The sequence below is a fragment of the Eulemur rufifrons genome, chromosome 6, assembly GCF_041146395.1.
Source record: "Eulemur rufifrons isolate Redbay chromosome 6, OSU_ERuf_1, whole genome shotgun sequence".
NCBI classification, from domain to species: Eukaryota; Metazoa; Chordata; class Mammalia; order Primates; family Lemuridae; genus Eulemur; species Eulemur rufifrons.
In genome coordinates, this window is record NC_090988.1 from 88,701,279 (window position 1) to 88,715,116 (window position 13,838).

General features: G+C 51.1%; 1 protein-coding gene across 1 annotated transcript in view; it reads left to right on the forward strand.

The window, feature by feature from the left end:
- The window catches only part of CRY2 (cryptochrome circadian regulator 2), a 31,857-nt gene extending 21,517 nt beyond the window's left edge, over positions 1–10,340 (forward strand). Inside the window, exons 11-12 of the mRNA XM_069471273.1 lie at positions 1,115–1,256; positions 9,564–10,340. Coding sequence (XP_069327374.1) covers positions 1,115–1,254 — 140 coding nt within the window. The 3' untranslated portion in view covers positions 1,255–1,256; positions 9,564–10,340. The remainder of the gene's footprint in view (positions 1–1,114; positions 1,257–9,563) is intronic.
- The last annotated feature ends 3,498 nt before the right edge of the window (positions 10,341–13,838 follow it).

The window sequence follows — 13,838 nt, forward strand, 5'->3', positions numbered from 1 at the left end:
CAAGAAAAGGCCCAGAAAGAGGACCAAGCTTAGCCAGTCCAAGGAACTGAAGAGAGACCAATGTGGTGGCATGTCCCGAGTGAGGAGCCAGAATGAGATGAGGACAAGATGTAGCAGGAGCAGCACCTGGCAGGCTCGACGTCTGTGATGAGGATTAGGATTCTGTCTTCATTGCACTGAAGGCTGGTCAGCAGGGCAGGGCATGAGCAGACTTAAGTTTGAAAAAGCTCCCCTGGCCGGGCGCGGTGGCTCACACCTGTAATCCTAGCACTCTGGGAGGCTGAGGTGGGCGGATCATTTGAGCTCATGAGTTCGAGACCAGCCTGAGCAAGAGCAAGACCCTGTCTCTACTAAAAATAGAAAGAAATTAGCTGGACAACTAAAAATATATAGAAAAAATTAACTGGGCGTGGTGGCACATGCTGTAGTCCCAGCTACTCAGGAGGCCGAGGCAGTAGGATTGCTTGAGCCCAGGAGTCTGAGGTTGCTGTGAGCTAGGCTGACGCCACGGCACTCCAGCCTGGGCAACAGAGCGAGACTCTGTCTCAAAAAAAAAAAAAAAGAAAAGAAAAGGGAAAGCTCCCTGCCAGCTGTGGCGAGGAGACAGTGCAGGACAGGAGTGAGTACAGGGAGGCGAGAGAGGAGGCAGTTGCACAGCCAGGGTGGTGGCAGCAGAGAGAGAGACGGAAGGATTTGCTGCATTCCGCTTTGGGATGATGGTCAGTAACATGAGAGGGCTAGAACTCCAAGGGGTTTTTTAGTTTACCCAGCCAGGCTGGCTCCATATAAAGGGGACCTGCTCTTTGCTGCTCTGGGAGGTCGATTCAGGGCAGGGACCTTCAGAGCAAGGACAACAGGCAGGCCAAATCAGTCTCTGGCCTGCAGCCCGTGGGATTTGGGGCCCCAAAGCTGGTCCTGCTACCAGCAAGGCTGGTCATGTTCTCCTTGGACATTTCTAGGCAAGGTCACTGCTGAAAGGAAGGCTGAGGGGCAGCATCCTGGCATTCCATTGGTGAGCAGGCTCCCTGTCCCCTAAAGAGCTGCTACTGCACAGTGTGGGGCCATCTTGGCTGTATTTGTAGTCTGTGTGACCCTTTCGCTTGCTTCCCTACAGGCCCAAGACCGCTACCCAGTGGCCCAGCTTCCCCCAAACGCAAGCTGGAAGCAGCCGAGGAGCCACCTGGTGAAGAACTCAGCAAACGGGCCAGGGTGACCGAGTTGCCCACCCCAGAGCTGCCAAGCAAGGATGCCTGAGAGTGAGTGATAGCAGCGTAGAATCAGCCTCAGGGAGGAAGGTGGGAGAGAGAGGGGCTTGGTTTGGGAAACTGCTTCCCTGCCAGCTAGAGGTTAAAACACAGCAAACTAGATTAAAATCTCATGGGACTACATGATTTTTAGGATTTCAGCTAAAAAATTCCACCATTCTGACTTTTAGCCAGGCATAATGGCATGTGCCTGTAGTCCCAGCTACTCAGGGAGGCTGAGGCAGGAGGACTAGCTGAGCCTAAGAGTTTGAGACCTGCCTGGGCAACATAGACCTCATCTCTTAAAATAAAAAAAGGGACTTCTAAAATTTAAAAATCTAGCCGTTTTCTTCCTTTCCTAGCTAAGAAAAAAGAGGGAAGGTGGGTTTGGCATTTTCTGCCTATTAAGGTGGGTCAAATCCAACAAAACAAAAGCCTAGACAGGGATGTGAAGCTGTGGGAAAGAGCCCTGTGGCGGGGTCTGGGGCTGCTCCAGGGCCCCTGCCTGCCCCAGCAGGCTGTGCTCTGTAGGCCGGCCAGCGGAGGGCAGCACTGAGCTCGGGAAGCCAGGGCAGCGGGCTGTGCCGCGATTCAGTGCCCAGCCCCACCTCAGTCCCGGGACACTCAATCTCCCCATCCTCTTTGCCTTTTACAGCCACTCCTCCCTTCACCTGTCCTGTGGCTTCAGCTCTGCACCTTCCTCTCTGCACTCATCTTGGAAGCCTCCTGAATGCCATGAAAAAACTGCCTCCTCCTTCCCCAAAGCAGGAAGGGCCTTTGCTACCTTTCTTGGGAAATGTAAATTCTTGTCCTCTCTGAGTCATCGATCTTCTCAGGCTGTTCCTTCTGTGCCTTGCCTGTGTCATTAGATTGGAAGGTGATTTTCTCAATGGAGTTGATTGGTTCTTTTTTTCAGATCTCTCTCACTTCAAAGCCAGGCTGGTTTGAATGTCTAGGTTTCTATGTTCACTGAAGCCATCTGGCTTGAGTGTCTAGGTTTGTATGTTCACTCGAGCCATCTGGCTTGAGTGTCTAGGTTTGATGCTCACTCAGGCCATCTGGTTTGAGTGTCTAGGTCTGTGTGCTCAATAGGATGAGCTTTGGTGCTAGGACCCTTTACCTTGACTGGGCGCTTTGACACAGACGTTGCGGATAGACAGATTTGTGCCATCTTGTTCCTGGGAGCACCAGCAACCTTAGATACCATTCCCGCAGCTAAATCTTAGTTCTGTGATACTAAGCAAAATTCATTCTGTATTAATAAATCTGGAACTTGCCAGGCTGATGCTCTGATTTTCAGGTGAGAAGACCAAAGAACAGAGAGGTAAAATGTCTGGGTCAAGGTTACTCGGTAGGCTAATGGTGTCCAGTTCAGCTAGAAATTGTTGCCGGCAGGTGGGTGAAGAAGGAGGAGCATAAAACATGGAAAATGTGATATGAGGTCCATCCACAGGGATTTGACAGTCTGCTTAGAGAAATAAGACAAACAACCTCAACTCCTAGACAAATGATACAGACCAGCTTATCAGAAGGGGCCTGCTGGTGGGCTGGAATGACCAGGGCGCACGTCACAGAAGTTTGCCCTAGGGAGCCTGAAGATGAACTGGATTCAGGCAGTGCCGAGGACATTAAGGCAAGAAAAACAGCTTAAAGGTTACAGATTACTTAACCGCTATGAGACTCAGTTTCCTCACCTATAAACTAGGTGGTGGTTGTAAAGATTAAGCAATTATATCTGTATGTGTCATGTGTCACATGGCGTCATCTCTACCAGTAATAGAAAACCTGACTACTGCAGCAAAAAAAAATAGGGGGTTATTTTTCTTGCCTAAAAGAGGCCCAGAGGTGGGAGTTGCTGGATTTGGTTTGATGGCTCAAGAGTGTCAGAGCCAGTTTTTCTGAGTTTCTCTTGACCATTGCTTTGTGGCCTCACGGTGGCTGCCACAGCTTCAGCCATCAATTCCTCATTGAAAGCAAGAAAGAGAAGGGACAACAAGGACAGCTGTTGATTCAGTGAACATACATCAAGGGTACACAATTTGCTAGATGCTGTTCTAGGCACCAGGGTCTGGTTGTGAACAAGGCTGACAGCATCTCTTCCCCCTTGTGGGGGACATATTAGTGGAAGGAGACAGACAATAAGCAAATAAATAGATATTTTAAATGTCAAGAAGCCATAAGTGCTATGAAGAAAACATTTAAAAATTGGTAAAGGTCAGGAGATGTAGTTTTGTATTGTAAAGGTTGCTGGTCCAGGGACCATACTGTGAGAATCACTGACTTAGACCAATCATCCTCCATTGTCTGGGCCAGGCCCATGGCCTCTGAACAAAATCCAGGTTCTGTTAGCAGGGCAGTGTGGATATGGCTGGACAGCTAACAGTGTCTGTGTAATAGGCAAGACACTTAGCCTACTGCCTGGCTCATAAGGACTCAGTAAATGGTAGTTATTACTGTAGCTATTGTTATGATTATTATTTGAGAAGAGCATAAGGTTACAGTTGGGTCTGACCATGGAGGGTTGTATTAATCAGTGTTAGGCAGATGAGTCCCCTGGTGTCGCTCTCTGGGAGTGAAGAAGCATTTTAGAACAGAAATGATCAAACTGGCATCTTTGGAGGATCAATTAGGCGTTGGGCTGGGACCTGCAGAGGAAAAGGTGAGGGAGAGAGTCAGCTGATTGACAGTGATGCTAAGTGAAGACATTACGGGGGTGCGGAGGTGAGGGCCTCTTGCCTTGTAGTCCGGGAGGTTGTCTGTCAGCCTACTGGGACCTTAAGGACTGAGTCTCAAGGTTTACTGTACTCCTATTGGTGGCTCTTAGTCAGGCCAGGCTAGGCTGTGAAGGTGGAGTGGGGTCAAGAGGTCAGAGGCCTTGGGCAGGAGCGGACTTCCCTCCAGCACCGACTGGGGAAGAACCCCCGGTTCTCTGGCAACCCTGAGAGAAAAGAGTACTTGGTGTCTGCCTATATGCTTAGCATCCTCATCTGTAAAATGGTGACAATAGCATCTTGTCACCTGTCCCGCCCATCAAGCATACATGTTAGGGAAAGAAGATGAAAAGCCATATGTGAAAAGTCTTTGAATAAGCACACCGTGCAAATGAAATCCCACGATCGCCAGGTGCTTCTCGGGGTGGCGTTGCTGGCGTCGGTGTTACTGTAGTCGGAGCCAGCACCCTGGGCTGCATGGACCACAGAGCTCTGGCTAGCTACGTGGCCTGAGTTGATACAGTGCTATACTGAAAGGAGGTAGACTTGTCCCTTCCTCCCTGTGCCTTCTGTCATTTTTCATTGTGTGACTTTGGGATGGCTACATAACCTTCCTGAGATGCTTCAGGTGTAAGGTGTGAATAACCTTTCTTTGCCAGCCTGAAGGCTGCATCCTGGACCTTTTTCTCTTAGCTCTGAGCTCTACAGTTTTGTGTCTCTGTTATTTCTAATGCCTCAGGCCTGTGGCAATGCGCAGGGCAGACAGTCACTGGCAATTTAAACTGATCTTGTAGAAAAACGTGTCCCCATATCAGTAGGTTCCATGCTTACCTCAAATCCATACCAGCTGTCTGCTCTGCATTTAGTTTTATTTTACAGTGTTCACTAAAGTGAAAAACAAGCCAGCCCCCAAATAGCTATCGGTTCAGCTGGTTCCCCATAATCCCCAAAGCTGCTGACTGCTCAGAATTCCGTTAGCGTCGGAATGTGTACAGATTTCTCTCATTGGTCCAACTATTTTACCATAGTGGGAGAACAGCTCACGTGTTCCCTTGCCCTTCTGCTGGTACAGAGTGATCTGTTGAGAGAAGCCCCACTGAATACAAAAGGTTCATGGCCAAGGATCACCTCCTCCCCTCCACCGCCTGCCATCACTAGAGCTTTGTTAGCCCTGGGGCTTCGTTGGGTAAAACCTGACTTCTGGAATCTCTTTGTGGTCTTTTAGACACCTGTTTAGTTGTGTATTCCCTCCTGGTATGCGAAAGGCACTGGCAATCTGTAAAATGCTACAGCGTTCTGGAAGCAGAGGCAGTGTGGCATTGGGAAACAAGCCCTGCTTTGTGTGCAGGTTGGTGTCTGCACCCTGGGCCTGCCACCTGCCTCCGATGAGACTCTGCACAAGCGGTCTCACCTCTCTGAGTCCCAGCTCCCGACCTGAAAATGAGAAGCTGGGACTCAGGGTCCCGCAGCATTTTCCCCAGCACTTCGTAAGTGGTTGTTGACTGATTGCTGCCCCTTCCACTTTCTTATATGACCCGTATGTCACAGGAAGGGTAACGATGTGGTTGACATGAGGAATGAGACTGAGCTAAGAGATTCAGCTTGTCCCCTGTCCAGGCCCAGCTGCACCTCTGTACTTCCCTGGCCCTAACTTGGGAGCTGGCAGCAAACCCCCTGCCTTTCTCAGGCACTGTGCCTCGCCCAGTATGGTAGGGAGAGGGCAACGCTGAGACTCGGTGACAGTCTCCAGCTGTTGCGGTAGCCTCTGCTGGCATAAGCTCGTGCATGCACATGTGCGCACACACCCCTCCAGGGCGAGGATCACGGGGAAGGCTGGGCTTACAGCTTTGGGTTTCTTGGTGGCATCTAATGGATGGGAAGGGGTGTGAGGGCAGCGGTGCCCAGGAGGCCGTCCTAACGTTGATGGTGCAGAGGGAGGCAGTCTTTAACTTACTTTTTGTTCCAGCTGCCTCTGTGGAGTTGCTTGTATAATAACATGTTGAAAGAGTTGGGCAACCAAGAGATTGATTTTTCGGTGCTTGTTTTATGAGTTGATTTTTCCCCTAGTGCCTCTTCCCTGGCTGTTCTTCCCTTTCCTTTAGCGCTGCTGTCATCATTTTCCTGCCAATGATTTGATTTCCCCAGCCCCCTTTTTCTGCAGATGTACACCCTAGCTTGAGAGCAAGAGACCAGGACCAACTAGTTATCTGCTGATCAAGCAGCTTGAGGAACTAGTTGAACAGACCTTTGACTAGCTTTGTAGACAAGGACGAGCTGGTTCTTCTTAACCTTGGTTTTCTGTGTTGGTGGCTTTGAAACCGTCATGGAGGGACTTGCATGACTGGGGCTCATCTGAGGCCAGGACATTGCCACCTCCCTTCATGCACCTGCCCAAAACTAACTCATGCCTGAGTCAACACAGGTCTGAGTTGTTGTCAGTAAATCCACCCGACTGTACCTCGCCCCCTTTTCTTTCTTCTAAGCTTAGGCATTGGTTCTTAAAGCCTTTTGGGGTTATCCTCCCTTTGGAGAGGCCTCTACCCAGAAAACTGTGCATGTTCCCACACACAGAAAAATGCGCACATAACTCGGGTCTTCGTGGGCCTATCCTTGGACTCCTTAAGGGTCCAGCAACCCGAGATTAGGAGCCCTTGTTCTAAGGAATCTTCAAGCACTCTTTCCCTTCCCCATCCCTGAAGATGGAGAAAACACAAAAAATGGAGGTGTTGGGTAAGGAGGACCTGTTGTGGTAAATCCTTCAATCCTGAAATGTTTCTGTTTCAAAAGACAAGTCTTACCAACAGGGGCTGGAGAGAGACCTGAGTGTGGAGGATATACCCACAGCATGTTTCAATAACATGTATGCACCTTAGTAACAGAATATATTTATTTATAGTGAAAAAATAGATTATTATAGCACAAGCTTAAGTGGAAAACTTTTGAAAATAACACACATTTTAAAGAACAAGGCCGGGCGCGGTGGCTCAGGCCGGGCGCGGTGGCTCAGGCCTGTAATCCTAGCACTCTGGGAGGCCGAGGCGGGTGGATTGCTCGAGGTCAGGAGTTCGAGACCAGCCTGAGCAAGAGTGAGACCCCGTCTCTACTAAAAATAGAAAGAAATTATATGGACAACTAAAATATATATATACAAAAAATTAGCCGGGCATGGTGGTGCATGCCTGTAGTCCCAGCTACTCGGGAGGCTGAGGCAGTAGGATCACTTAAGCCCAGGAGTTTGAGGTTGCTGTGAGCTAGACTGACGCCACAGCACTCACTCTAGCCCGGGCAACAGAGTGAGACTCTGTCTCAAAAAAAAATAAAAAAATAAAAAAAAATAAAGAACAAGGCACTCAGCACTGACCCATACAGGTCTCCACTCCTGTGTTTGCTCTTTATTTTGCCCAGCTTTTATTATCATCATCTAGATAAAATCTGCTTCAGATTTAGCATGTGGATCACATGTGCCAGAAGGCTGATTTTAAATCCTTGTCTCCAATGTCTTTGACTTTTAAGAGCATTGTCCCTTTTCTTTTTCTTTTTTTTTTTTTTTGAGACAGAGTCTCACTTTGTTGCCCGGGCTAGAGTGAGTGCCATGGCGTCAGCCTAGCTCACAGCAACCTCAAACTCCTGGGCTCAAGCGATCCTACTGCCTCAGCCTCCCGAGTAGCTGGGACTACAGGCACGCGCCACCATCTCCGGCTAATTTTTTTTTTTCTATATATATTTTAGTTGTCCATATAATTTCTTTCTATTTTTAGTAGAAACGGGGTCTCGCTTTTGCTCAGGCTGGTCTCGAACTCCTGACCTTGAGCGATCCACCCGCCTCGGCCTCCCAGAGTGCTAGGACTACAGGCGTGAGCCACCGCGCCCGGCCCATTGTCTCTTTTCTAATAAAATCTTAACTTCCATTTGTGTTGCTTGGATATTAGTCTTTATGCCACTATGGTGAATTTCTTCTTTGTATAGCCTCTAAAAGTCTTAATGAGCAATGCTATAATATAGAGATTACTTACTTAGTGGTAAAAATACAGGTTTTGGAATCAGACAGATATGGATTTCCTGTCTTGGCTCTGCCACTTACAAATGCTGTTGCCTTGGGCAAGTTACTTATCCACTCTGGTTTCCCTTTTCTCATCTATGAAAATGGAGGGCTATCTTCAAGGTTAATGGGATCGCAAGTTATGTCAGTCTGCTCAGGCTGCCATGACAAAGTACTACAGACTGGGTGCCCAAACAACAGAAGTCTGAGATCAAGATATCACCATCCAGTTGTGGTAGCTCATGCCTATAATCCCAGCTGAGGCTGAGGCTGGGGGTTCACTTGAAGCCAAGAGTTCATGACCAGGCTGGGCAACATAGCAAGACCCCATCTCTTAAAAGATAATTAGCCAGGCATGGTAGCACGCGCCTGTAGTCCCAGCTACTGAGGCAGGAGGATTACCTGAGCCCAGCAATGAGGCTGCAGTGAGCTATGATCGTGCCACTGCACTCCAGCCTGGGCAACAGAGCAAGACCCCATCTCTAAAAAAATAAAAATAAAAAGATGTCACCGGAGTTGGTTTCTTCTGAGGCCTCGCTCTTTGGCTTATAGATAGCCATCTTCTCCCTGTGTCTTCACATGGTCTTCGCTTTGTACTGTTGGGGTCTAAATTTCCTCTTCCTATGAGGACACCAGCCATATTGGATTCAAGTCCCCCCAATCACCTCATTTTAACTTAATTACCTCTTTAAAGACCATCTCCAAATACACTCACATTCAGAAGTACTGGGATTTGGACTTCAACATAAAAATCTGGGGGGGACACAACTCAGCCATAGCATGAGTGTCTAGTGCCTGACCCACAACAGGCTTAGGAAGCCGACTTCTTATCATCGTCGGCCTCACCAGTGTTGAAACTGCGCAGGCTGTCAGTGGACCGCTGTGTGTCTCTGTAGACCCTCAGGGACACCAAACCTACTGAAACAGGCAAGCCACCTGCTACGACAGGTTTGCCCAGTCCTCTGTTATCAGGGATGAGGCCATTTCTTCTCTCTGCCCCAGATTCCGGATGTTATAAATCTTTAAAATGAGTCATCCTTGTGTCTCCTCTCTCGCTCCTCCCCCCTCAGTCTTCCAGCCCTGTGCCAGGGTGCTTTTATCTATATGGGGAAATGTGCTCACCTGCTGATTCTAAACTCAAGTCATTGTCTTACTCTTCGCAATTACTGGTCCCAGCGGGCTTCACTTCCAGCCATTTTCTCCTGATTCTCCATCTCTGGCAGCAGCTGCTATGCCTTGATTCAGAAACTGCCCTTGTCATCTTTGAGCAAATGTCACCCAGGGCTTCAAGTCAGTCTCACATAGCCTCCTCTTCCTCCTCCTCTGCTGCCCTCAGCCCTGCGTGGAGGGTTTGCAGGGGGAGATTGTCCTGGGTCAGCACTTCAAAGGGGCAGTATTTAGTCACCCCAGTGGCATCCCAGCAGCAACCTGTCCCTGGGCACCTTGGCCCATGTAGCTCATTCTTTTGGCTCTTCCTAGTTCCCAGTCTGTGTCCCCAGAGGAGCTTGTGTCCCTGGGCAACTGAGCAGCCTCCTGAACGTTTCTTTTGCACTTGTTTTTCTCTTGCAGCTGCAGAGCCCTTGCTCCGGGAGCAAAGCCTGGGTGCCTGAGCAGCCACCACGGCAGCAGAGCACAACCTGCGGAGAAGCTGACCATGACAGACAGAGCGAATATGTGTGCGTGTTTGTGCGCGTGTGCAGAGAGAGGAATGCTGTGCCTGTTTGCGTGTGCATGCATCTGTTTACACTCTCGTGATTCTGAAAGTTCCCTGGGCTGGAGGAGTACCTGTAGCACGCTTCGCCGCCAGTGCTGTTCCCTGGCCTCCAGACACAAAGCTAGAGGTCATGGCAGTGATTTTCAGCCAAGAGCTGTCCCTACAAGCCAGCTGCCTTGTCTGAATAGTACCTAGTGGTAGGACCCTAGCTGGGATTCTGGCACCTATCTCCCTAGACCTCCCTCCCTCCTCACATCAGACTGAGAGCAGGAGGGCAACGGTTTTGGCTCTTATCCAAAGCATGGGATTCTAGAGGCAGCCAGAGTCCTGCTGAGTTCCTGCTTTCTGACCCCGGAGGCTGTGCGTAGCAGATGGATGCTGTCCAGACTTAGCCACCTGGTCTTGCTCCTTTCTTTCTTATTTTAAAATTCTCTGCCACTGGGTCCTCCAGACCCTTCTTTGGGCATCTGGGACTGAGCACAAGGCTGTAGACAGATCTGAGAAGTTGCTGCCACCATACAGAAGTACACCCAGACACCTGACTGGTGTGGTATGTGCCCAGGACTGGAGATGGTGGCCTAAGACAGCACATCCACCTTCTCAGGGCTTAGAACCTAAGGTTAAGAATAGAATCCCAGCTCTCACTGTTCCTTCCCCAGAAGCCAAGAGCCAGCCTCAGAGCTTGCCCAGGAGCTGTGGAGCAGCCAGGGTCAGACTTGGTCCCTCTGCCAAGAGACCAGGGCTGAGGTAGCCTTAGGCCCTCTGGCTCCTCTGGCCACACTCCAAGGTACCACAGTGCTGCCAGTGAGGACAACTGACACCCAGCCAGGGAAGCCATTCTAATCTTTGTTCTGTAGGCTTCCAGGGCCTGCCCTGGACTGGTCAGCATCCAAACTGCCGCATCAGCTACCCTAGTCGCTGGGCGCTAAGGACTCAGGCAGAGGGAGGGATGCAGGGCAGGCCAGGGGCAGTTGGCAGAAGTCCAAGTGGAGATCACACGCAGCATACCATCCCTTCCAGAAGCAGGAGGTGGGAGGTTTGACCCAGAGAAGCCAAGCCTTGCATTCCAGGAGTGGCCTGTGCCTCCCACCTCTCCCTTCCCACTGTCAAAGGCCTGTGTTGAGAAAGACATAATGAAAAGAAGGTCTGTGTGGTCAACTGGAGCAAGTCTTCCTTCCACCCTGTGGCCTGCCCTTGAGCCACAAGAGTGTGTGTGTATGTGTATGTGTGTGTGTGTGTGTGTGTGTACGTGTGTATGTATGTGTTTATGTAGCTAAGAGGCTAATTCCTGTTGGGATTTTGTCCTCACATGTAACGTTAAGCTGGCCTCTGGGCCTTTTCCTTTCTACCTCCCCTGTGACCTTTCCTAGCCTCAGAGCTGTCCCTCACTGTCCTCTGTCCTCGGACCAGAACCGTAGGGTCGGGCCCCTCTCTCCTACAGCTGTCCAGCACCTTGACAGGCTTCTTCCTGAGATATCCTCAGGTTTTCTCAGCCAGAGAGCTGCCTTTAGAGTCCATGATGTTGTGTGTATGTCACCCTCCCTAGAAATGTCCAGTAGCCACGTGGGAGGAGCAGGGCACGGGTGATGGTGTGTACTTAGAGCACTGACTCGGGGGCTTCCCTGTTCCCTCAGCCCCAGCCAGGAGGAAGGCGAATGGGGAGCTTTTGCCAGAAGGGGTGTAGAATGAACCTGCAGGGCAAGTCTGGGAAACTGAGAAGGCCAGAGGCGGAGGGCCAGATTCAGTATTCGTTAGCAGCACCTTCAAGTATCGCGATGATTCCTTTTCCTGCCTATTTGGTGATGGCTCTCTTCCCTAAGGTACAAGTTGGCAGGACCACCTCCCCCTCCTGCTGCACCGTCCCTGGCCCGCTGGCCCGTTCCCAGGACAACCTGCCAGTGGAGTGGGGCAGTGCACTCCCAGAGCCAGGAGGGGCAGGGCAGGAGAGGCTGTGTCTGGTGGCCTGGAGCTCCACAACGGCTTCATGCCTCCCTTCTCCTAGCCCAGGTGACCCTGAGGGCTGCCACAGAGCAGTGCCCCAAATCCTGACCTAAGGGCCAGCTTGGGGAAGAGATGGTCGCAGGCAAAACGCACTTTATAGAGATTTTCTATTGCTGGGAAGATATGTTTCTCCCACGGTTTGTCAATATTCACTTGTTTTATAAAAGTCTGATCCTGTCTGAGTAAAGCTGTGCTGTCATCAATCTTGTGGGAGGTCTGGGGACTGGGGTTGGTGAGGCTGAGCCTCAGTGAAGCTGTAGGCTAGACTCTTGGTTCTGCTGTGGCCAGAGGCCTTGTATCCCTCCTGAGGTGGGGAGGCCCCCACGGGAGCAGCCAGGGGCAGCCCCAGAGCTTGGTCAGAGTTGGGGGGAGTCAGCCAGAGTGGTGCAGAGCATTATGGGCCCGGGGTAAGGGTCATGAGTGCCATCCTGCAGTGACCCAGCCTTGCAACCCACTTAGATCCCCCAGGCTGGGGGTCACTGGCAGGGCCCTCCCCAGGCCCTCAGTCCATCCTTTGCCTCAGCAGAGCACTTAGGCTGCAGCCCTGTGGTGGGTAGGGGATGCAGGCCCGGAGGTCAGGATCTGCCCACGGCTACTCCCGGGACCTGGATGCTGGCATTGTCTCCTGCCACCTGGCCAGAGAACAGCCCTCCCTGGACAGTTTCTCCTGCTTTCATGGTAGGGAGTCCTAGCCTTGGACGGAGGGCTTTGTTAGCCCTTCCCAACTTCCTGTGGGAAGGGGCTCAGGCAAGGCCCAAGGATATCACAGTCTGCCTTGCAGATGGGGAGGAACTTGCCTGGGGGACTCATCTCATTCTTGGCTCTGCTTTGAAGCTCCTGCTGGCCTCCAAGGCTGTGCCTGCCCTTCCCTCCTCTGCTCCTGGCTTCTTTCTAATGTTGCTTTGGGTTGGTCTCTGGAGCTAAGATACCTTTGCTCTTGAGCAAAACGTTCTGGAAGAGGGAGTTGTCCCACACATACACACCCGACCTGAGGATGTTCCCTAGCTGAGACAAGTACACATTCTAAGGAACAATTATTAGCCATGATGACAAGACTGCTTTCCTGGGAGGAAAAGACAAGCACCGTGGCAGCAGATAGTTACTGTGAGGCCCTAGCAAAAGGGGCCTGAGCCACAATAGCAGGAATGGTAAAGTGGCCACCACTCTGGGCCCCAGGGGCAGGAAGAGGAGAGGCAGCCAAGGCCTTTGGCTCCAGATACTGGGATATTCTCGGGACTGGAGCTGGGGGGTTGCTTACTGCAGGGCAGGTGCCTGCAGCTCCTTGCTGGGTGCCACATTGGAGGCAAAGGGGCCGGCATGACCAGTTGGCAGTCCACATTTGCACATAGGACTGCACAAGCCCTGTGCCACCTTCTGCCCTGTCCTGTGGAGGACAGGGTCTCTGCGGTTCTCTCAGGTGGCCGGAGGCTCTGACCCACCAAAGCTGGGGCCCTGGCCTTGGCAGACCACACTCTGTGAAAGAACTCAATTGGGGAACACGGCGCCCTAAAGACCTGGAGGTCCAGGCTGAACCCTCTGAGGGTAGAGAAGACAAGGAGGAAACCATGGCCAAGACCTAGCAGGATAGAGCTGCTGGAGGGAACAGAAATAACCAAAAGAATCTAAAGAAGTCAACAGTGGGGGGAGAGGGAAAGCCCCAAGTCTTTTGTCTGTGGTGCAAAGGAGAAGCTCGCTGTGGAGGAAATGTAATTGAGGGGCTAAGTGAGACGGAGAAGGCTGGGAAAGTCCTGACTTGAGCAAGGAGGTGCTGAGAGACTGAGAAGCCAAGAGGAAAACTCAGCTACTCACCACGAATAGCTGTTTGGGGCTAGAGGGAGGCTTGGGTCAGTCTTTAGAGAGGACACCCTCTAGAGAGAGTCCTTGGGAGGGTCCCCTCAAGGGGACAGCAATGAGATGAGGTCTGCATCCCAGTGCAGGAGGTGGGGTGTTCCTATCTCCCGGTGACAACACATTTGTATTATGTTTTATCATCACAATCACCATGAAATGGACCATTATTGTCCCTGTTTCACAGATAAGAAAACTGAACCTGAGGTTTGTGAGGTCACTAATGCAAGGCCCCACTGCCTATTCGCTTGGGGAGACAGGCTGTGAAATCACACCACCTG